Source organism: Acanthochromis polyacanthus, chromosome 1 (genome assembly GCF_021347895.1).
Source record: "Acanthochromis polyacanthus isolate Apoly-LR-REF ecotype Palm Island chromosome 1, KAUST_Apoly_ChrSc, whole genome shotgun sequence".
Lineage (NCBI taxonomy): Eukaryota > Metazoa > Chordata > Actinopteri > Pomacentridae > Acanthochromis > Acanthochromis polyacanthus.
In genome coordinates, this window is record NC_067113.1 from 61,735,678 (window position 1) to 61,760,307 (window position 24,630).

At 42.1% G+C, this 24,630-nt stretch overlaps 2 protein-coding genes and 1 long non-coding RNA gene across 22 annotated transcripts in view; 1 reads left to right on the forward strand and 2 right to left on the reverse strand.

Annotated features, from left to right (window-relative positions):
* Nucleotides 1–24,630, reverse strand: part of LOC110964353 (NXPE family member 3-like) — a 238,759-nt gene that overhangs the window by 26,004 nt on the left and 188,125 nt on the right. Inside the window, exon 1 of one of the 19 annotated variants that reach the window (XM_051948744.1) lies at nt 1,040–1,201. The exons of the other annotated variants lie outside the window; for them this stretch is intronic. Within the exon in view, the coding sequence (XP_051804704.1) occupies nt 1,040–1,081 (42 nt within the window). The 5' untranslated portion in view covers nt 1,082–1,201. Of the gene's footprint in view, nt 1–1,039; nt 1,202–24,630 lie in introns of those variants that run through there. 19 annotated transcript variants of the gene reach the window in all.
* The window catches only part of LOC127534205 (uncharacterized), a 225,397-nt gene that overhangs the window by 19,427 nt on the left and 181,340 nt on the right, over nt 1–24,630 (reverse strand). The gene's annotated exons all lie outside the window — the stretch shown is intronic.
* LOC127534225 (uncharacterized) lies at nt 9,903–15,625 on the forward strand. 2 transcript variants are annotated; one of them, XR_007942260.1, is made up of 3 exons: nt 9,903–9,917; nt 12,253–13,004; nt 15,530–15,611. It is a non-coding gene; the product is annotated as an uncharacterized LOC127534225 (long non-coding RNA). The 2 variants fall into 2 exon arrangements; XR_007942259.1 differs by lacking the exon at nt 9,903–9,917 and adding an exon at nt 10,076–10,181 and having other exon boundaries at nt 12,517–13,004; nt 15,530–15,625.

Here is a 24,630-nt window from a genome sequence, read left to right on the forward strand (position 1 = left end):
CCAATGGGAAGCTACCAACAGAGCACAGGCTAATTTTAGCATCTGTTCTGTTCCAGTAGATTTGGGCATGTTTATACTCCAGCAAATCCAGCCAAACTTGTTTGACAAGATTACGTGAATCGGGCTCATCAGCGGAAAAAAAAAGTTTAAGAAACAGGCTGATAATATATTTTCCCCACATACTGGGAATGCTATCTATATAAAACACCTTACAGTCCTCTCATTTGGAAAAGAGTGAATTTAAAGCTTAAAAAGTCCATTTTTAATCAACTTCTGAAGTAAACAAATCTCTTGACATTCTAGTATCTCACCAGAGATATGTGTTCAGTTCAGCTCAGTTTGTATGGTGCCAACTGCAGTTTGGGTTATCTTGAGACGCGTTACAGAAACCATCGGCCTGAAATGTTGATACAATAGTTGAGAAATGTTTGTCATTCCTGGGATGATTGCTTCTCCTAGATGTGTTAAAATAAGAGATCTTTGTTCCTGTCCTGGGACATGTTGGAATGATGTACCTTATATGGAGAAAGTGAGAATTTGTTGCTGATAAAAAAATGTTAAGAACTCTCCATACATGAACATATATAAGTGAGTTATCTCTGGGATTCAAGCTGAGAATGCTACCGGGTATCCATGGTGCCTGATCGGTCCTGGTCTTCTTTGTAATAAATTTGTCTTTATGCAAACGAGCCAGTGTCAGCAGACTTTCCTCAACATCCTTGATGTCTGAGAAATTGCAACATTTAAACAGACAAGACAGCTAAACTTGCAGTTGCTGTCTTGAAATAGGATTCCAAGAGGTGAATCTGTCACTCTTATTATTCTAAATTTAACTACGAACAGATCTTGGCTATCAGTCAATGCTATAACAGCATTTAAAGCCCCGATTTAACGTGGGAAATTTTATTCTTACCTCAACCCAAGCACTTCCTTCCCAGAGCAAAGAGAAAACAGCAGAGTAGGTGCCATTGAGATGATCCTCCACTTTCCCAACTACACCTGCGCCAAGAGTCAAGTTGTGCACCCGAGCCAATAAGACCTCTCCTCCAGACTTCTTAGGACGGCCTTGGAAGTCATACATTTTGATCAGCACCTTCAGCTTGTCCCCTACATGCCACTGTCCATCTCCCCTCTGTGGAAGAATGGTGAAGGTGCTGTTAGCCGGGCAACTGGTTTCGTTCAGGGAAAGAGGAGTCTGCCAAGGTGGAGTTCTGGCCAAGCAATGGATTCCAATAGGAGTTTTTTTCAAGGTCCTCTTTAGGGGACAGTGGCTGGAAAGTCCAGATATCATGCGGTTTCTTTGGCACCGCTCTTGGAGTGATGATGGTGAGGTTTTCTTTCTTCTGAAACTGAAACATGAAATGTGGTGAACAAGATGTTATGATCCTGCTACAGCCCCTGCCCTTCTTTCCCCTTCTCCCTCTTTTTCCTCTTTTCTCCCTTGGTTCCTGATCTGTCTCTTTGACTCCCTCTGTCTGTCTGTTATCTCTCCCTCCTGTCTCTCGCTCCCTGTCACTCGCCTTCTTGCTCTCCCTGCTTCACCTGCCTGCACTCAGCTGATTACTGCAGGTGAAGGGCATTGCAGTAATCAGCTCACCTGCCCACAATCTCTGCGGCCCTTCTCCTGTTTCTTCCTCTGCTACCATCTGTGTCATTTCTATGTGCAGGTCTGGCTGTGACAGGTATGTCTGCACCCACTGTGTCTCACTGGTGAGGCTTCATTTATGGTATGCTTAAGACGTTTGCTTTGTGCTGCAGAGTGACTGGTGTGTCCCCAGATTGTGTCACCCACTTCTAGCTGGATGTTGTCAGTGTCCTCTCTAGCATGGTGTTCTGGTGTATATGATTATCTGGCCAGCACTCCTGTGGTCACAGGTAACTTGTAGAGCTGCCTGGGCTCTCTTCCTCCCTCCTTGTACGTGTGTGTATTTGCCGCTATTGACAGGTATGTACATTTATAAATGTAGTGACTGCGCCGTCTTTTTAGCAGTTTAGCATAGTAATGCTAATGTTGTTTTTATCAGGCTCAGGTAGTTGTGCGTGCCGCTGCGGACATCACTGTCAGCTGACTGGGACTCCTGCAGTTTTGTCTCCTCCTGCAGTTTTGTCTCCTCCTGCAGTTTTGTATTCTCTTGCAGTTTTTTCTCCTCCTGCAGTTTTGTCTCCTCCTGCAGTTTTGTATTCTCTTGCTGTTTTGTCTCCTACTGCTACTTTGTCTCTGTCAGGATTTATTATTTTTTAAAGGCACTGCTGGCCTAACACTGAAATTAATATCACATATGGCTATTACAATATTGATATTAATAACCATTTATTGTGCAATTAATGTGTTGCTTGCCCTTGATCTTTCAAGGGAGAGATATGGATTCAGGCATTAACCCTATCTGTTTATATACACACACACACCACAACATGGAGTGGTTCTACGCATACACATTGCAAAGACATGCAGATGTTTTGCTATGCCTCACAGTATATTCCTATTCCCTTATAAGGTAACAGCACACTGCACTGAAACTGCTTATTTAAGGTGGGAAACCTTGACAATCCTTCCTATGAAATGCCACCGATGGCTGCATCACAGCTAAAAAAGGAGAAGAAATGACAAGTACAGAGTGGGAAGTATTAAGGCTGGGTTATACTTTCCGCACGAACGAGCCACTCAGAAATCCACACGAGAGATCGTGTGTGCATTTATACTCAATGCAGTGTGCTCCCAAACTGCAGGGGGCAGTGTTTCGCAAACACATGTCTACCTAGTCTCCTGTGGTACTAAACTGGAAAATAAGTTTGCCGTTGTTTACATCATTTACAATATGGCATTTTACCAAAAAAGCATTTCAGAAGTTAGTTTTAATTTTACACCATGAGTTGTTAATAACCTGGTTGTCAAAGTGATCTCTGGGTGAGGAATCATAAGTTATTTCTAGACTTCAGCTACGAGACGGTCCTGGCTTTCTGCCATGTTTTTCCACACTGCTCCGTCCCCATAGTGAGAAAAATGTGGAGGTGCGCGGCAAGGAAATTTTCCACTTGATAAGGGCCGCTCGAGGGAACGTGGATACTAAAATGACATAAGTTGTCTGCACGGAGCCGTACGGATCTCACGGATGCGCAAAGCACAAAACAAGCTTTAGAAAGGTTTCTTTTCACAGGGTTCAGCGGCTGTGTTTTGGATGAATCATGTGCCAAGAGACGTGGACATATCTGTGCAACAACCATAGGGAGAACAGAGCCAAACCATGGTTCATCCCCTCCTCCTAGCCATTCATATTTCATCATTTGAATTATGTGTATGTCCTGTAGCCAATCACATTGCACCATGAAGAATAAAATGTTTTGTTCATTATAAACTGTTTCCTTTTCTGTGAGGCTGTTCCAAACAGAAGAGGTCCTTGTACAAGATTTTTTGAGACACTGATGTTTGAAAATAAACAGCTGAATTTGAGAGAAGTAGTTTGTCTTGTAACAAACACATGATCTCACATCTCCTCCTACCATTTTGTCTCTTGCTGTTGTTTTGTCTCCTGCTGTTTTGTCTCCTGCTGCTGTTTTTGTCTGTTTTGTCTGACCTCTGCTGTCTGCTGAGTTTTAATTGTTGACGGTGTATTGCATGTATTGATCGATACATATCGACCGCATGCTTCGTATTTAATGAGTTTAATTTTAATTGTTTGATGAGAATTTATACTGTTTTGAATATTTTGTTTTATTGGTTAATTGTTGTTTCTGATTATTTGGTTCCGTTTTGGGGCATTTGGTGTTTTGTTTGTGATTTATATAATTTAATCTGAACCAGCCCCTTATTGTATATTCTGTTTTTAATAATATATTATGTTGTGTTCATTGCTTGTTTTCCCCAATAATTTCTTATTTCCTTTATAGTTGCTGAAGGCAGGTGGTGGTGGTGATGTCCCCCTCCTTTTTGTATGCTGTGCTCCCTGGGAATTGGTTCACTTCACAGTATATGTCACATATGTCTGGGTGTTTTTGCATTATTTTGGGGGATCCCCTTCCCCTTTGCTAGGCCCTACCCACCTGGTAAGCTTTTCTTTTGTTTGCACCCAGAGTGAATGGTGTTAATCTATTTTAAAAGAATACATTTTAGAGAATTGTTAAAAAATAAAGGATTTTATTTTTGATCCACCTCTCATGCCTCTGAGTAAAACAAACCTGTGTGGCTCCAGTGTTGAGAGAGACTTCTCTGGGTGAGGGCTACATACACACATAATCACTCCCAGGCCCAGGCTGCAAGTGAAAGTGCTAACCACTATTCCACTGTGCAGCCCATAATTCCATATGTATTTTTTAAATAGTTTTGATGTCTTCAGTATTAATCTACAATGGATAAAATAATTACATAAAAACCACTTAATGAGAAGGTGTGTTCAAACTTTTGACTGGTAGTGTGAAAAAATAATGACCAAAACCGGTTTGTTCTCTGACTGAGGAACATTTATGCAGTGGATACATTAAAATTGCACTTTAAAGATCAGATTCTCCACAGACTGACACCAAATTAAAAAAATAAATAAATTAATCCAATGTTAAGATCTGATTTACATAGTGGGGTCATTCCTACTATTCGGTGCCATTTCGGCCTTGTTTAATCTATTAAAAAAATGTTAAAATTTCGAATTTTTTCATCTTTTATCTGAAGGATTACTTATCAAACTATAAGAAAACTATATTGGTCCAGCTCAGGATATCAATAATCTAATATTTTTACTAAATTCTTTGCATGTGACAGACAGCAAATGTCCACCCTGTTACGGGACATTCTCACATCTATTACACTATGTTTCCAAACCACTCTAGCTATAATAATTACATTTAGTAAGAGCTAAAATGTCCCTTAATTTACCCTTGAAATATCAATTTTGAGAAATATTAACAAAGAAGTATATGTACAAAAAATGTGCTCTATTGTAAAGCACAACACAATTTGAACACATTTCTTTTCAATTTTAAGATAATTTCAATGGAATCTGCTTTTTTTTTTTAGTGATTTCATTATACTAATTAGAAACTGCAAGTAAACACAAAGACATGCTAAATATTTCAGACTTTTTATCTAATTCTCATCAAAAAATAAGGTAACAGGGTGGACAGACGAGTAACAGGGTGGACAAGACGTCACAGAATGGACCTAATATTTGTAAACAAAATTTTATTTAAAAAAGTAAATTTATTTAACCTTTACATGAACATTAAAATTATTTAAAAAAATACTTCCAACAAGTAAATAAAAATATCAACTAGTCATATGAAAAACATCAAAAACGTCATTAGCATCAGCTTTACATACGAATTCACTGAACAATATAATTCATTATATTAGAAATTCATTCAATGATTTAAAATAGGAAATTCATTCAATAGCTAAAAATAAAATAATCAATTTATAACCAAAAATAATAATAGAAGACAACATATGCTGAAGAAAGATGTTTATCCACCTCTGTTATGTCCACCCTGTTACTGTGTGTCCACCCTGTTACTCTACAAAACGGTAACAGGGTGGACGGTAACAGGGTGGACATTTAATGCTCAAGCTGTCCCTTACTGCTAATGTGATGAAAAACAAGATAGTACTTAGTGACAACCAAGGAAGATTTTTAGCATATTTATTAACCATATTTTTGAAATTACCAAAAAATATAATTTTCTGCTATAAAACAGGGTAACAGGGTGGACATCTTATGCTTTACCACGTCAGTCAAGCATTCTAAAATACTTTAAAAAAAGGTTGTTTAAAGAGAGGTACTTACTTTACTTTCCCTCCAAAAGTGTAAGCTACTTCCTGTATCATGTGACTAGATGATGCATTGGGGGGGCGTGTGCAGAGATCTTTGTATCAAAGTAACAGGGTGGACAGTTGACTCAGGGACACAACATATTTTGAATATTTTAAGCAGTAAAAATGTATAAATAACAAAAAATAACATTTGGGGAGGTAGATTATAAACGAAGCTGTGCAACAATAGTGAAAAGTGTTGGGTTTATTTCATTACTATTACTTTTATATGTATTTTTAATTGAGCAAACATGATTTGGGACCTGGGAATTTGGCCTACTTATCCAAAAATAAGGGTAATTGTTTAAAATTGAAATATTCCTGCATACATATCATTGTATATTATGGTAGAGAACTGTTAACCATATAGGCCAGGCTTTTGAAAATTAGTATTAGGACATTTTTACCAAAAATATGCAATACTGTGTCATGGGGACTCAAATGGCACCGAATAGTAGGAATGACCCAGTGACAGTATTCTTTGCTTTGCCACTGAACCCACAGTTGACTGTCAGATTTCATTAAATGATCAAAACCAGAGCTGGTCTTAACCAGTATAGTGAAAGATTGTTAGAGATGGTCAATTTCTTTGTACAATAGAGCTTCTTTGTTGTTCAAAAAATATTAAAAACAAATCAGCTACAAAGTTACACTGCTTAACTGCTTTTGCTCATTCCAAATGTCTCACTAAGGAGGAAACCCTCATGCAACATGCAAAGAGACACACTATTCCCCGGAGAACTGCAGAATTCAGCATTTAGCATTTTTATTTCTAAACTGGTGACCAATGTCTACCAAATACAAAAATATAGTAAAACAAAGCTGCAAATGTATACCTAATCTAACTCAAAAATAAGACAAAATAAATTTATGGCAAAGAACTACCACCACACATACAGTACTGCCTGCGTGTCTTAACCAACAAGGCAAAGTCAAATGAGATGCTCTGGACTGATAAACATGAACAAGAAGAGCAGTTGCTGGAGGTGGGGGGAGAAAGTTTGTAGTCAGAGCCTGCAGCCAATCAGCTGGAAAACCAACTTCCTCATTCATCACCAACAAAGTAGTTTAAACCGGTCAACGGCAGACTGTTTGAAGAGCCACACAGAGTTTCTCAGAGACATTCACAAAATGCAAACCAAATCACCAAAACTGCCACGACCAAACAAAGAACATGAGTACTGTGATAAACTTTAAAAAATCTTCACATTCCTGAAGCTGTAAAGATTCAGCGTTGAGCACAAAATGTGGATTTATCCGCCAATGAAAATACTCCCCAATAAATGCCCTCTTTACCCCTGTTTGAGTGATGTGCACTATAATCTGCTTTGAGACATCATTTGACAGTTTTTAAAACTCTATACCTGTGACCTGTAGACACTGATGGTTTGGTGCACTGTTACTCAAAAAAAAAAAAAAAAAAAAAAACTTAAAGTTTTTGGTCTCCACAAAGAGTAATTTGTTCTAATACTTGTCAAGTTACTTTTGTATTACTGCCCAACTATAATAACTATATTTAATTAAATGATAAAGTATCAGAAAAAATGTGATGAGGACAAGACTGAGTTGTGTGAGAATCAAGGCAGAAATAGCAACAGGCTATACTTCAACTATAATGTGATTACTGAGTTTAGGAACAGTAACACATCACTTTACTGGATTAAAGTCAAATCGTAGGAGCTTCAGTAAAAATCAACTGGACTTCTCTTGTAGGCTCTTGGAGATGTTTCACGTTCATCCAAGAGGCTTCTTTAGTTCTAATGGACTAATGGGGAGTTACAGAATTTATAGTCACTCCAGCTCACATGGCTGATGGCCCATAAACAACACAGGACTCATATGTCTCCAGGTGGGAATTGTGACACCAGGACGTCCACCAACAACAACAATTATGGAAGTGGAAGTGCCAGTTTACGCAACAAAGGATGAGAATCTGTCAAGTCAGGAGTGAGTTGGAGAAACTTTCTGGGGAGAAACGTTATCACTGTCTTATAGATGTTTGATAAATGGTGTCACAACCCCCCTCCTCCTATGTACAAGTGTGTGCACTCTTGTGCATATGAGAGACTAAACAACAGCTTCATAAGCACATGGCCCAACACAGGAGAACAACTTCTCAGGACAAGACTCAGCAGTCCACCTCCATCTGAAGGAAAAAGGACATTCCTTTGAGAACAGCTATGTCCACATTTTGGACAGAGAGGATAGATGGATTGAGAGAGGAGTAAAGGAAGCCATCTATGTTAAACTGGAAGAGTCATCTCTAAACAGAAGAAGGGGTTTGCAAATCACTAATCAAACACCTAAAACACAGAGATAATGCCTCTTCCCTGAAAGTTTCACCATTGTTTACATCTTGAGTCTCTCCTGACATGCTCCATCACCATGACTGTTCTCATTGGTGGATCACACGATTTCACAACAGTTCACACCTGGAGACACATGAGTCCTGTGTCATTAATGGGCCATCAGCCATGAGAGCTGGAGGGACTATAAATTCTGTAACTCCCCATTAGTCAATTATAACCGAAGAAGTCTCTTTGATTAGAGATAAAATGTCTTCGAGAACCTACAAGAGAAGTCCAGTTGATTTTGACTGAAGCTCCTTTGAACACCACAACCTTTAAGACTGAGAATCTTCACAAACATATTACAAATGTAATTCAAATACAGTAATATCTTACTTTGTTATGCATTAGCCCCAGCACTTAGAGACAGTTAGAAAAACAGAAAAAACTTAGACAAGCTTTTGCTGCAACCTGCCAAAAGACATTAAAGTTGCATGTTTTTGCCAAACGTTATGAAGAACATTTCAGTAATCTTTAACGTGTCAAACAGCAACCACATTCACCAAAAAAGAAAAAATAAATAAAGACAAGTTCTTACCTCCATTTTCTCCGATTTGTTTATGGAATACAGCACAAAGATTGGGACAATCACAATGAAGATGCAAAAAAGCTTTTTCAGAGTTCTGAGTGTCATGACTGGTGATCATCTCTGGTTCATCTGGGTCTGGATTAAAAAGTAAAAACAAAAGGGCTACAAATAACACAACATGACTTCATTTAACCGAAATTCTATCAGCCTGGAAATTCTTTTAACTGATTAAACATCTGTCAAGTCCCCCTTGTAATTTCCCATCCCTAATGTTCTTCCGTTGCAAATATATAAATCTATTTAAAGCGTCTTTTGCGACATCAAATAAAATCAAATCAAACTTTATTTATATAGCACTTTTCATCCATTTAAAATGCAACACAAAGTGCTTCACAAAATAAAAGAATACAACAACAGAGTGAATAAAAGCATAATATAACCAACCAGATCCCGCTTCCAGATATATACACACATGCGCTCACACACATATTCACAAAACACACACACACACACATACACACACACGGTGCTGAGACACGGCAGGGCACTGAGGAACCATGTGGGGAAACACCTATGGGAGCCCTCCACACCAAGAAGCGCCACAGCCCACAGAGAGCGCCGCCACAGAGACCACCCAGACGCCGATGGGCAGGGGCAGACCCCGCACTAAATGCAGAGCCGCCCCAGCCCCTCAGGCCCAGGAGGCCTCCAGGGCAACGCCCCCCGCGGGCAAACCGGGCATACATCCCAGTGTGGAGGCTTCCCATAAGGAAACACTGAAGCTTAAAACTAAAAGACTGACGAGAAGAAAAAAAAAAGCAGGTATAATGCATAAAAATTAAAAGCTTTAAGAAAGTTAAAAATGTAGAGATAAAATAAACAGATAAATAAATAATAATAGTAAATTAAAGCTGCAAGCAGCGATGGACGGGTCCTCGCATCCACGCTGGTCGGCGAATCCATGCACGTTCACCAGGTGGCACTGTGACTGAGAGTGTGTGTCGGCCTCTGAATCACATCTGGACCAGAGTTTAATCACACGTAAAATTTCAGCCAGATTGGAGCATGTTCAGACTCGTTATACAGCATTTCCTGCCCATCCACCACCAGGTGGCGCTGCAACTCAGAGTGTATTTCAAACAGTGGATGTGATGAGGGTTGGACTCTGATCACTCATGAAAAGTTTCAGGCTGATTTGACCATGTAGAGTCCAGTTATACAGCATTTCCTGTCCATCCAACAGGTGGCGCTGCGACTGAGAGTGTCTGTTGGCCTGTAGATGTGATCAGGATTGGATTGTGATCACACATGGAAAGTTTGAGGCAGATTGGAGCATGCAGAGGAGAGTTATACAGCAGTTGATGTTTATAGGCGAAGCATCAAAACTCTAATGGTCGCCATGGCCACGCCATTTGGCTTCTGGTTAAACTTTTGATAACTTTTCCAAACCAAGTCCTGCTGTGTGGACTGACAAAATTTCAGGTCTCCTGGAATTATCCCCTAGGAGGTATTAACTTTCAAAAAAGAGAAAAATCATCAAAAATCTCACAATTAATCCAAGATGGCCGACTTCCTGTTGGGTTTAGGACATGGCTCCAAGAGGCTTTTTGTGCGTCCTGATGTGCTCTATAAGCCTCCCAAATTTCATGGATGTAGGTGAAACGTGCTGGGGGGGCTGTTTGTTAAAAATACTGTAGGGGGCGCTATAGCATGTGCAGTGCCGAGATGCATACGGTGTCGTTGCTTGGGTCGATGGTGATGTGTGTGGTAATTTTAGTGAGCATTGGAGTATTTCTAACCTGTCAAACAACACTTTGTTTTGCATGGCGATATTTGGTTGCTACGGCAACAGCGTTGCATGAAATGTCACACCCTTCACAGTGTGGGATTGTCAAGAGGTGAAGACTCGACTGACCAATTTCCAGCATGATATCACCAAGTTTGGGGCCATTGTACCTGAAAATATAAGGCCTTAAACTTACTATTACCAACAGGTGGCGCTATGACTTTTTCAGAATTTATGAGTGTGGATGTGTTCAGACTGGACCTGGTGTCCAGCATGTGAAGTTTGTGCCAGATAGGATCTTGTTCAGCTGAGATATGAATCGTTAAATTGTCATGGCGAAACATCGAAATTGGTTTGGCCGCCACAGACACGCCCTTTGATGACAAGTCACCATTTTCACTGGGATGCATCATCAATGTGTTTAGGCTGTTGTCACCGCATTTGAAGTGAATATGATCAACCGGGTTACAATAGGGCATGAAAGTGTAAAAGATGTCTATTTCCTGAAACCACAAGGTGGCGCTATGACTGTCAATGAATATCCCTATGTGGATGACATCAGGACAGGACTGTCATCATACATGTAAAGTTTCAGGCAGATTGGAGCATGTCGAGAAGAATTAGACACCACTTCCTCTTTCATGGCGAAGGATCAGTTGTTTGAGGCTCTGCCATGGCCACACCTTTTGGCTTCTGGTTGAGTTTTTGATAACTTTTCATCAGAAAGGTCTGGTGCATGTACTGGCCAAATTTCAGTTCTCTCAGACTTATCCACTAGGAGCTATAAATTTTGACAAATGTACAGCAAATTCAAGATGGCCGACTTCCTGTTGGGTTTAGGGTGTGGCTGTGATTGACTTTTTGGTGTGTCCTGATGTGGTGCATATGCCCACCAAATATTGTAGCTGTAAATAAAACATTGTGGAAGTTGGCCAAATGACCACTTTTTCAATTTTGCAGGTGGTGCTATAGAGCCATTTTTCCACACATATGTGCAACTCCCATAAAATATCAAATTTTTCGCCAGTCCTGATGTGCACGCCAAATTTCACGCGTTTTGGTTCATGATAAGGCCCCCAAAAAGGCAATTCATTTGCCGGGAGAAATTAATTTTGACAAATTTACAGCAAATTGAAGATGGCCGACTTCCTGTTGGGTTTAGGGCGTGGCTGTAATTGACTTTTTGGTGTGTCCTGATGTTCTGCATATGCCCACCAAATATTGTAGCTGTACATGAAACATTGTGGCAGTTGGCCTAATGACTACTTTTTCAAGTTTGCAGGTGGCGCTATAGAGCCATTTTGCCACGCACATGCGCAACTCCCAAAAAATATCAAATTTTTCGCCAGTCCTGATGTGCACGCCAAATTTCACGCGTTTTGGAGTATGATAAGGCCGCCAAAAAGCCAATTTACTTTACGGGAGAAAAAAAAAAAAAAAAATAATAATAATAATTAAAGCTGCAAGCAGCGATGGACGGGTCCTCGCATCCACGCTGGTCGGCGAATCCATGCACGTCCACCAGGTGGCGCTGTGACTGAGAGTGTGTGCTGGCCTCTGAATCACATCTGGACCAGAGTTTAATCACACGTAAAATTTCAGCCAGATTGGAGCATGTTCAGACTAGTTATACAGCATTTCCTGCCCATCCACCACCAGGTGGCGCTGTAACTCAGAGTGTATTTCAAACAGTGGATGTGATGAGGGCTGGACTCTGATCACTCATGAAAAGTTTCAGGCTGATTTGATCATGTAGAGACCAGTTATACAGCATTTACTGTCCCTCCAACAGGTGGCGCTGCAACTGAGAGTGTCTGTTGGCCTGTAGATGTGATCAGGATTGGATTGTGATCACACATGGAAAGTTTGAGGCAGATTGGAGCATGCAGAGGAGAGTTATACAGCAGTTGTTGTTTCATGGCGAAGCATCAAAATTCTAATGGTCGCCATGGCCACGCCATTTGGCTTCTGGTTAAACTTTTGATAACTTTTCCAAACCAAGTCCTGCTGTGTGGACTGACAAAATTTCAGGTCTCCTGGAATTATCCCCAAGGAGGTATTAACTCTCAAAAATGAGAAAAATCATCAAAAATCTCACAATTAATCCAAGATGGCCGACTTCCTGTTGGGTTTAGGACATGGCTCCAAGAGGCTTTTTTGTGCATCCTGATGTGCTCTATAAGCCTCCCAAATTTCATGGATGTAGGTGAAACGTGCTGGGGGGGCTGTTTGTTAAAAATACTGTAGGGGGCGCTATAGCATGTGCAGTGCCGAGATGCATACAGTGTTGTTCCTTGGGTCAATGGTGATGTGTGTGGTAATTTTTGTGAGCATTGGAGTATTCCTAACCTGTCAGAAAGGGCTTTGTTTTTCATGGCGATATTTGGTTGCTACGGCAACAGCGTTGCATGAAATGTCACACCCTTCACAGTGTGGGATTGTCAAGAGGTGAAGACTCGACTGACCAATTTCCAGCATGATATCACCAAGTTTGGGGCCATTGTACCTGAAAATATAAGGCCTTAAACTTACTATTACCAACAGGTGGCGCTATGACTTTTTCAAATTTTATGAGTGTGGATGTGTTCAGACTGGACCTGGTATCCAGCATGTGAAGTCTGAGGCAGATAGGATCTTGTTCAGCTGAGATATGAATCGTTAAATTTTCATGGCGAAACATCGAAATTGGTTTGGCCGCCACAGACACGCCCTTTGATGACAAGTCACCATTTTCACTGGGATGCATCATCAATGTGTTTAGGCTGTTGTCACTGCATTTGAAGTGAATATGATCAACCGGGTAACAATAGGGCATGAAAGTGTAAAAGATGTCTATTTCCTGAAACCACAAGGTGGCGCTATGACTGTCAATGAATATCCCTATGTGGATGACATCAGGACAGGACTGTCATCATACATGTAAAGTTTCAGGCAGATTGGAGCATGTTGAGAAGAATTAGACACCAATTCCTGTTTCATGGCGAAGGATCAGTTGTTTGAGGCTCCGCCATGGCCACACCTTTTGGCTTCTGGTTGAGTTTTTGATTACTTTTCATCAGAAAGGTCTGGTGCATGTACTGGCCAAATTTCAGTTCTCTCAGACTTATCCACTAGGAGCTATAAATTTTGACAAATGTACAGCAAATTCAAGATGGCCGACTTCCTGTTGGGTTTAGGGTGTGGCTGTGATTGACTTTTTGGTGTGTCCTGATGTGGTGCATATGCCCACCAAATATTGTAGCTGTAAATAAAACATTGTGGAAGTTGGCCTAATGACCACTTTTTCAATTTTGCAGGTGGCGCTATAGAGCCATTTTTCCACACATATGCGCAACTCCCATAAAATATCAAATTTTTCGCCAGTCCTGATGTGCACGCCAAATTTCACGCGTTTTGGTTCATGATAAGGCCGCCAAAAAGGCAATTCATTTCCCGAGGAGCGATTAAGTTTGAAAAATTTACAGCAAATTGAAGATGGCCGACTTCCTGTTGGGTTTAGGGCGTGGCTGTAATTGACTTTTTGGTGTGTCCTGATGTTGTGCATATGCCCACCAAATATTGTAGCTGTACATGAAACATTGTGGCAGTTGGCCTAATGACTACTTTTTCAAGTTTGCAGGTGGCGCTATAGAGCCATTTTGCCACGCACATGCGCAACTCCCATAAAATATCAAATTTTTCGCCAGTCCTGATGTGCATGCCAAATTTCACGCGTTTTGGAGTATGATAAGGCCGCCAAAAAGCCAATTTACTTTACGGGAGAAAAAAAAAAAAGAAAAAAATAATAATAATAATAATAGTAAACCCTAGGGTTTCAATAGGGTCCTTGGCACCGCTGGTGCCTTGTCGCACCCTCGGTGCTCGGACCCTAATAAACCCTAGGGTTTCAATAGGGTCCTTGGCACCGCTGGTGCCTTGGACAGTCGGTGCCCTGGCACCGCCTGTCCTTCGCACCCTCGGTGCTCGGACCCTAATAATAATTAAAGCTGCAAGCAGCGATGGACGGGTCCTCGCATCCACGCTGGTCGGTGAATCCACGCACGTCCACCAGGTGGCGCTGTGACTGAGAGTGTATGTCGGCCTCTGAATCGCATCTGGACCAGAGTCCAATCATATATGTAAAATTTCAGCCAGACTGTAGCATGTTCAGAGCAGTTATAGAGCATTTCCTGTCTATCCACCAGGTGGCGCTGTAACTCAGAGTGTATTTCACACAGTGGATGTGATGAGGGTTGGACTCTGATCACTCATGAAAAGTTTCAGGCTGATTTGATCATGTAGAGGCCAGTTATACAGCATTTACTGTCCCTCCAACAGGTGGCGCTGCGACTGAGAGTGTCTGTTGGCCTGTAGACGTGATCAGGATTGGATTGTGATCACACATGGAAAGTTTGAGGCAGATTGGAGCTTGCAGAGGAGAGTTATACAGCAGTTGATGTTTCATGGCGAAGCATCAAAACTCTGATGGTCGCCATGGCCACGCCATTTGGCTTCTGGTTAAACTTTTGATAACTTTTCATCACCAAGTCCTGCTGTGTGGACTGACAAAATTTCAGGTCTCCTGGAATTATCCCCTTGGAGGTATTAACTCTCAAAAATGAGAAAAATCATCAAAAATCTCACAATTAATCCAAGATGGCCGACTTCCTGTTGGGTTTAGGACATGGCTCCAGGAGGCTTTTTTGTGCATCCTGATGTGCTCTATAAGCCTCCCAAATTTCATGGATGTCGGTGAAACGTGCTGGGGGGGCTGTTTGTTAAAAATACTGTAGGGGGCGCTATAGCATGTGCAGTGCCGAGATGCATACGGTGTCGTTGCTTGGGTCGATGGTGATGTGTGTGGTAATTTTAGTGAGCATTGGAGTATTTCTAACCTGTCAAACAGCACTTTGTTTTGCATGGCGATATTTGGTTGCTACGGCAACAGCGTTGCATGAAATGTCACACCCTTCACAGTATGGGATTGTCAAGAGGTGAAGACTCGACTGACCAATTTCCAGCATGATATCACCACGTTTGGGGCCATTGTACCTGACAATATAAGGCCTTAAACTTACTATTACCAACAGGTGGCGCTATGACTTTTTCAGAATTTATGAGTGTGGATGTGTTCAGACTGGACCTGGTGTCCATCATGTGAAGTTTGGGGCACATAGGATCTTGTTCAGCTGAGATATGAATCGTTAAATTTTCATGGCGAAACATCGAAATTGGTTTGGCCGCCACAGACACGCCCTTTGATGACAAGTCACCATTTTCACTGGGATGCATCATCAATGTGTTTAGGCTGTTGTCACTGCATTTGAAGTGAATATGATCAACCGGGTAACAATAGGGCATGAAAGTGTAAAAGATGTCTATTTCCTGAAACCACAAGGTGGCGCTATGACTGTCAATGAATATCCCTATGTGGATGACATCAGGACAGGACTGTCATCATACATGTAAAGTTTCAGGCAGATTGGAGCATGTTGAGAAGAATTAGACACCAATTCCTGTTTCATGGCGAAGGATCAGTTGTTTGAGGCTCCGCCATGGCCACACCTTTTGGCTTCTGGTTGAGTTTTTGATAACTTTTCATCAGAAAGGTCTGGTGCATGTACTGGCCAAATTTCAGTTCTCTCAGACTTATCCACTAGGAGCTATAAATTTTGACAAATGTACAGCAAATTCAAGATGGCCGACTTCCTGTTGGGTTTAGGGTGTGGCTGTGATTGACTTTTTGGTGTGTCCTGATGTGGTGCATATGCCCACCAAATATTGTAGCTGTAAATAAAACATTGTGGAAGTTGGCCTAATGACCACTTTTTCAATTTTGCAGGTGGCGCTATAGAGACATTTTTTCACACATATGCGCAACTCCCATAAAATATCAAATTTTTCGCCAGTCCTGATGTGCACGCCAAATTTCACGCGTTTTGGTTCATGACAAGGCCCCCAAAAAGGCAATTCATTTGCCGGGAGAAATTAATTTTGACAAATTTACAGCAAATTGAAGATGGCCGACTTCCTGTTGGGTTTAGGGCGTGGCTGTCATTGACTTTTTGGTGTGTCCTAATGTGGTGCATATGCCCACCAAATATTGTAGCTGTAAATGAAACATTGTGGAAGTTAGCCTAATGACCACTTTTCAATTTTGCAGGTGGCGCTATAGAGCCATTTTGCCACACACATGCGCAACTCCCATAAAATATCAAATTTTTCGCCAGTCCTGATGTGTACGCCAAATTTCACGCGTTTTGGAATATGATAAGGCCGCCAAAAAGGCAATTCATTTCCCGAGGAGCCATTAAGTTTGAAAAATTTACAGCAAATTGAAGATGGCCGACTTCCTGTTGGGTTTAGGGCGTGGCTGTAGTTGACTTTTTGGTGTGTCCTGATGTTGTGCATATGCCCACCAAATATTGTAGCTGTACATGAAACATTGTGGCAGTTGGCCTAATGACTACTTTTTCAACTTTGCAGGTGGCGCTATAGAGCCATTTTGCCACGCACATGCGCAACTCCCATAAAATATCAAATTTTTCGCCAGTCCTGATGTGCATGCCAAATTTCACGCGTTTTGGAGTATGATAAGGCCGCCAAAAAGCCAATTTACTTTACGGGAGAAAAAAAAGAAAAAAAAAAAATAATAATAATAAACCCTAGGGTTTCAATAGGGTCCTTGGCACCGCTGGTGCCTTGGACAGTCGGTGCCCTGGCACCGCCTGTCCTTCGCACCCTCGGTGCTCGGACCCTAATAAACCCTAGGGTTTCAATAGGGTCCTTGGCACCGCTGGTGCCTTGGACAGTCGGTGCCCTGGCACCGCCTGTCCTTCGCACCCTCGGTGCTCGGACCCTAATAATAATAATGATAAACCCGAGGGTTTCAATAGGGTCCTTGGCACCGCTGGTGCCTTGGACAGTCGGTGCCCTTGCACCGCCTGTCCTCGGCCCCCTCGGTGCTCGGACCCTAATAAACCCTAGGGTTTCAATAGGTTCCTCGGCACCGCTGGTGCCTTGGACAGTCGGTGCCCTTGCACCGCCTGTCCTTCGCACCGTCGGTGCTCGGACCCTAATAATAATAAATAATAATAACTAGACAATTCCCGCACACGGAAATCGTGGGAGGGGCTCGGGCCGGGCGGCCGTCGGGCCCTCGCGCGACCCCATCCAGAGAGGCGTGTTTTGCCATTTTCCGGGCCACGGCAGGCTTTTATTTTGAAATTATGCTGTGCTTTTATTTTGAAACGCAGAGACAGGAAGATCTCACCAGGTCAAAATTTGGATTGGAGTTACTGTAAAGGGTGTGTGAAGCTGAGAGGTTTAACCATAGATATATACAAACACGAGATGGCTCATGAGCGCTGTCAGCCTATGGGGAGTGACGTCGCCACATGGCGGCCATCTTGGGACAGGGCTGCTCGATCACTCATAACATTAAAGTCAATGGAGCATGGATTTTAAAATCACTGTAGATTGCTCAATTTTCAACCGATTTTAGAACAGCTTGGTTTGTTATAAACGTCAGACATGTACTTCTTTTACTGCTTACATAAGAATAATTAAAACCATTGAATTCATATAATAATGAACACAGATATCATCTTTTTTCAGCATAAATGGATGTAAATGTAATTTTATTATTTAGCATTGCACTTCTTTATTACTATCAGCTTTCTAATGCACAGATAAAAACAAAGCTCAACCAAAATCAATGCACAACAAAAAGAGATGATGTCTTTTCTTTTCATGAACCTGGTGCCTACATTACCCACAATGCATTTCGGCTGCAGGCTAACTAATCCAGGCATAGATGTATACAAACAATAAGTCTAAGGTCTCAATCAAAGTCTCTTAACAAGCAAATAAATACAACCACAACCACAAAGAATGTAATTTCACCTAAAGATTAGGTTCTCAAAAAACGTTGGTCTCAGGAAAACCTAATAATTGAAAATCAGATTGTGAGTAACACCATCTTCAATGTGAGTAGCCAGGCAGAAAAGACACACAACTATGCCGCATTTTTCAAAACGAAAAGCTGCGATTTCGGAATTGAGCCTGAATCATAGCCACGTTAATAAGGCTTGTAATAAACTAAACCATTTGTAAATCAATCAAGAATTGAGCGAGTTATGAGTGTTAAAGTGAGGAAATCATCCACCTTACCATTGACTACAGTACAGTGCGCCAGAGCAGTCCCCTGTCCTAAGATGGCCGCCAAGTGACGACGCCGCCGACTCCGTCTTGAGACATCTAGTGTTTGTATATATCTATGGGTTTAACGGTCAAAATGTGCTGTGCTTTTATTTTGAAAGGCAGAAACAGGAAGATCTCACCAGGTCAAAATTTGGATTGGAGTTACTGTAAAGGCTGTGTGAAGCTGAGAGGCTTCAGTGGCGTTTGTCCGGTCTGTCGCAGGCTTCTATTCTGACATTGTGCTGTGCTTTTATTTTGAAAAGCAGAGACAGGAAGATCTCACCTGGTCAAAATTTGGATTGGAGTTACTGTAAAGGCTGTGTGAAGAAGAGAGGTTTTTGTTAGCTGTAAAATGAAATGTGTGTTCACATCCTATGCATCCATAAACCATAAATCCCACCATCACAATATCTACATGCCTGAAAAGAAGAGATTGGGGTTTTTTTAAGACTAAAATGAAGTGTGTAGGTGAAATTATGACGAAGCACGTCATAAAACATCACTTAGAGAAAACATGGAAGATCGGCAGGAAAGAAATCACAACCCGTTTCCCATTCATTCTCTATGGTAGTGCTGAAACACTACGGATGTAATATATTTTCCGCCACTAGTATGCGCCTGTTCGCCCTGCCATTTGTGCGCATGCTCATGCTTCCCTCCCTCAGTTTGAAACTGCCCGGTGTTCAAGATTAACTGGTGATCCGATCAACTGGTGATTTTCAGTTAGCGAGACAGACGTTACACCGGCAATACATAGAATGATGTCTCTATGTAAAACTTTGCGTGGAATAATTATTTTTTTTGGAATGCATACATCCATTTAGCTACATGTTTGCAGTTGGCTTGAATGTTTAAGGGAAAGATAATTTTTAAGCTTCGATTTCTATTTTCTTCACCTATGGGTGACTGTGTTGATGCCTGTTCAAAACACACAGATGTCAATAAACTGTTCTGAAATGCTCTTGTTGTCAGCTTTAACATTGGCTCCAAAAATCGTTATTGTTCTTTTTTTGACTCACGGCTGTTCAGTCTACCAATAAAATACGCGATTTTATGAGGACTTCCACCTAACGGAGAGGAAATATCGCTTCGCTGCGGCAGAGTGTGACGATCTACACCAGATTAACTGGTGACAGTCTGAGGCTTCAGTCCGACGGTCAGACAGAAACAACACGAGAAATACTGTTACTGTTTTCAAAGATTAATGCAATTAAGCTGGTGGATCTGCGTTGTTTTACTTTTATACACCTTTTAAGTAAAACAACGAAATTATATAAACCACCTGACCCACATTTTAACCAACGATTTCTCATTCCTGCCTTCAGAAGCTGCTGTTTCAAACAAGCCACACAATCTCAAAATTCAACACATGCAAACAATAAATGAGAAATAGTAAAAACAGACCAAATAAGATTATCTCACTGCATTGTTTGACAGTAAGTGTAGTGGCACTCTCTGTCTTCAAGGTTCGTTGTACCACCTTTGCAGCTTGTCTAACAACCAGTATTTGAATCACTCGACTGAAAACAAGTCTTCTTTTAAGATGTTTACTTGAAGAACTCAAAAAATACATTTACAGAAAAACTAAAAGGCTCGGCACAGACGGTCAAAAAACTGTGTTGCTTCCATCATCTCCAGCTGCAATCGTAACGTGCATGAAGGCAACACCAAATCACGTATTACGTAGTGGAAGCCAAAATTACGTTGCAAAATAAAACTCTCTTTTTATATTGATTAAGTTATTCATTCTATGAAATATAACAATCATCCTGAATTCCTTAAAATGAAATTAAGCATATTTTAAACAGTTTCAATCTAAATTATGATTTTATATGAATTTCCCATTAACTGGCTCTTACATTACCCGGCCCCTAATTGGTTAGGCTGGAAAACTAAGCAATTATAAACTTAAAACATTAAAGAGCCAAACTACTCAAACTAAAGAATGTCCTCAAATTTCAACTTGTCCTTTTTTTGTCCTTCGTTAGTCTTCTGACACAGCTTCTTGAAGCAGGCATAGCTTGTTCACAGGTCGTTCCAGCGTGCTGGTCTTGGTCTTCAATCTCACTCTTCTCACCGTTCCACTATAGTCTGGTAGAGCTTCAACTATCTTCCCCATGACCCAGGAGTTGCGAGGGGAGGAACCATCCACCAAGAGCACTACATCGCCTACCATGAAGTTTCTTCTAGGCTTCAGCCATTTTTGTCGCTCCTGAAGAAGTGGAATATACTCGCGTGTCCAGCGAGTCCACAATAAGTCTACGAGATATTGGACTTGCCTCCATCTTCTTCTTGTGTAGGTGTCATCTTTGCCGAAGATGCCTGGAGGCAGGATTGGCTGCGCCTTCAGAAGCAGTAAATGATTTGGTGTTAAAGGCTCGATATCATTGGCATCATCTGAGACGCTTGTGAGTGGCCTGCCATTGATTATACTTTCGACTTCACACATTACTGTATGGAGACAGTCATCATTCACTGACTGTTCTTTCAGTAAGGAATTGAGGATTCTTCGCACAGTGCGAATTTGCCTTTCCCAAACCCCACCTTGATGGGAGGCAGCTGGGCTGTTGAATATCCATCTTATTCCCTTTGGTTGCAGAGTTCTCTCGATTCTGTCACTGTCCAACTCTTGGACAGCTTTCCTTAGTTCTCGTTCAGTCGCCACAAAATTCGTGCCATTGTCTGACCTCATGGTGGTAACTTGACCTCTCCTACATATAAAACGACGAATGGCGTTTATGCAGGAGTCCGTGTCGAGGCTGTCAGCAACTTCGATGTGCACAGCTCGGAGAGTGAGACAGGTGAAAATTACCCCGTATCTTTTGACAGTACCCCGGCCCCGTTTTACCTCAAACGGGCCGAAGTAATCAACGCCGGTGTTTGTGAAAGGAGGTTGGTCTGGGAGGAGGCGATCTTCAGGTAAGCTCGCCATCTTTTGCTCACCAACTTTGCCAGTCATCCTACGGCACACTGTGCATTGATGGATGATTTTCCTGATTGCAGAACTGGCTTGTGGAATCCAATATTTCTGTCTCGTTTTTGCCAACACATAATTGCGTCCACAGTGGCCTGTTCTTAGATGTATGTCCCTCAAGATCAAGGTGGCAACTTTGCTATGTTTGGAAAGAATTGCTGGATGTTTGGCACTTTCTGGCATAGCAGACTTGTTAAGTCTTCCCCCTACTCTTAAGGTGTCATTTTGGAGAATCGGATCCAGTTTACACAGCACACTGTTGCGACTGAGTTGACTTCCTTTTCTCAGGACCTTGATTTCCGCCTCAAAGTGCTGTCTTTGACTGAACTGTATTATATGTGCTTCAGCAGCATCCAGATCATCCAAGGTGAGTGATGTCTTTACGGTTTGAGATTTCTTCATATGTTGTTCTAGCATTTTTCTTTGCTTTTCAGGGTCGTTTTCGGTTTGCCTGATTGTTCTTAACGTCTCTTTGCGTTCTTCTTTACGTTTCTTCAGAGCATTCTTTACTTTTACAATCCAAGCCACTGATCGTTTCAATTTGTTCCAATCAGAGTAATAGGTAAGTAGCTGGTTCATTGGTGCCACACTTTCTTCCACTTTGACTGTGTGAACAGCGACTGTGTTCTTGACCTCCGGGTCCTCTTCAAGGCTTTCCTTCCTTCGCACAGGCTGTTCCGGCCAGTCCTTTTCATTCAGCAGAAAGTCTGGTCCTCTTATCCATATTCCTCCTTCGACTAAACTCTTTGCCTTCAGGCCTCTGCTGGCTTGATCTGCAGGATTTTCATGTGTTCTGACATACATCCATTGCAAGGGCTTGGTTGCTTCTCGGATCAAAGATACTCTGTTAGCAACAAAAGTTTTGAAACGTGCTGTTTCACTGTCGATGTATCTGAGCACCGTAGTGCTGTCTGTCCAGAAGACAGATTGTTGCAATGGAATTTGCAGTTCTTGGTGCAACATCTTGTCGACCTTCACTGCGACAACCGCTGCGGTCAACTCAAGCCTAGGGATCGTGACTCGCTTCAGTGGGGACACTCTTGATTTTCCCATGAGGAAAGCACAGTGTTTCTCGCCACGCTCATTCTCTAGCAGCAGGTAAGACACAGTGCCGTAGGCGTGCTCTGAGGCATCCGAAAAATGATGCAACTGTGCTGCAGTAGTGCATCCAAAGTTGGTGGGTTTCAAACATCTACTCACATGGAAGTTGGAAAGGTAAGTAACTTCTTTGAGCCATCTACTCCACTCTTCAGCGCGCTTTCCATCAGTGTTTTCATCCCAACTAAGATGTTCTTTGCAGAGATCCTTCAACAAAAGCTTAGCAGGCAAGATAACCGGTGCCAGAAAGCCCAGCGGATCGTAAATGGAATTAACGATCGACAAGATGCCTCTTCTGGTCACCGGCCTGTCTTGCAGCTTGATTTTGTACGTGAAAGTATCCAATTCTGTGTCCCACTGCACCCCGAGTGTCCTTTCCACTGGTAAAGTGTCGCGTCGCAAATCCAGGTCTCGGACTTCAGTGGCTCTGTGCTCTGTAGGGATTGACATTAACACCTTTCTGCAGTTGCTCATCCACTTCGTTAAGGTGAACCCTCCACTGCTGCATAAATCTTGAAGATCCTTGACCAGTTTCACTGTGTCATCCTCTGTGGCTACACTTTTCAGGCAGTCATCCACATAGAAATTGCGCAGGACTGTCTGAACCGCGTCTGGAGATGCAGTGTCTCTGTGATCCTCCGCAGTCCTTCTCAGTGCATACGATGCTACACTTGGAGAAGAAGTGGCTCCAAAAAGGTGTACTGCCATCCGGAATTCCTCCATGGGCTCATCCAATCTGCCGTTGGGCCACCAAAGAAAACGGAGTAAGTCTGCATCATGTTCTGGCACCTTAACCTGATAAAACATTGATTCATTGTCTGCCATTACTGCTACAGGCCCCTCTCGGAATCTGAGGAGGACACCAACTAACGTGTTGGTCAAGTTGGGCCCCTGGAGCAACTCACTGTTCAGACACCGATCTTGATAGGAGGATGTGCAGTCAAATACCACCCGAAGCTTCTTTTTCTTTGGGTGGTAGACTCCATGGTGCGGTATATAGAACACCCTGTTGTCCTCTCGGGTCAGTTGGTGCGTTGGAACCCGGACCGCATAGCCCTTGGTGATGATTGCTTCCATGAAGTCCTTGTAATCTTCGAAGAACTCAGGATTCTTCTTGAATTTCCTGAGTAATGACGCTATGCGTTGCTCTGCCACACAACGATTGTTAGGCATTTGGAGTTTCTCATTCCTGAGTGGCAAACCAATACAGTAATGCCCATTCTCAAAAACTGTTGTCTTTCCCACAAATCGCAAAAACTGTTTGTCTTCCTGAGACCTCTCTTCCTTGTCATCATAGTTGCGTTCCGGGAAGTCAGCGTTGTACTGTTGGACCAACAGGTTCTCGATCTCCTCCAATGAAATTCTGTTCATGGACGTATGAGGTGACTCATTCTCAATTTCATTTTTTCTTATAGGTCCATTCACAACCCATCCAATAACTGTTTTGACGGCATAAGGGCCTCCATCTTGACTGTTAATGATGCGCCAGGGCTCCATTGCTTTTGAACAGTTAGCACCAATAAGTAGGCCTACATCAGCTTCTATCTCTGGCAAGCTTACTTCCTGAAGATAACGCCACTGTTGGATATCTGACTGCTTGGGAATGTTTCCAGCATGAACAGGTATGCTACTGTGCGTAAACACCTTGGGCAACTCAACATACATACTGTCCTCCAACCCACACACTTCAAGCTCTGATAAAACAAAACTGTTCATGAGCTTCTGTTTTTTCGGTGCATCTTGACCCATAGTGCTGAGAAGTATCCTTGTTGGTTTCCCTTTCACATTCAGTTTCTTTTGCAAGTCTTCCGTGCAGAATGTTGCCGTGCTCCCTGGGTCCAGAAAGGCGTATGTATCTACATGCTGCTCACTATTCTTCGACTTGACCTTCACCGGTACTATCGACAGCACACATTC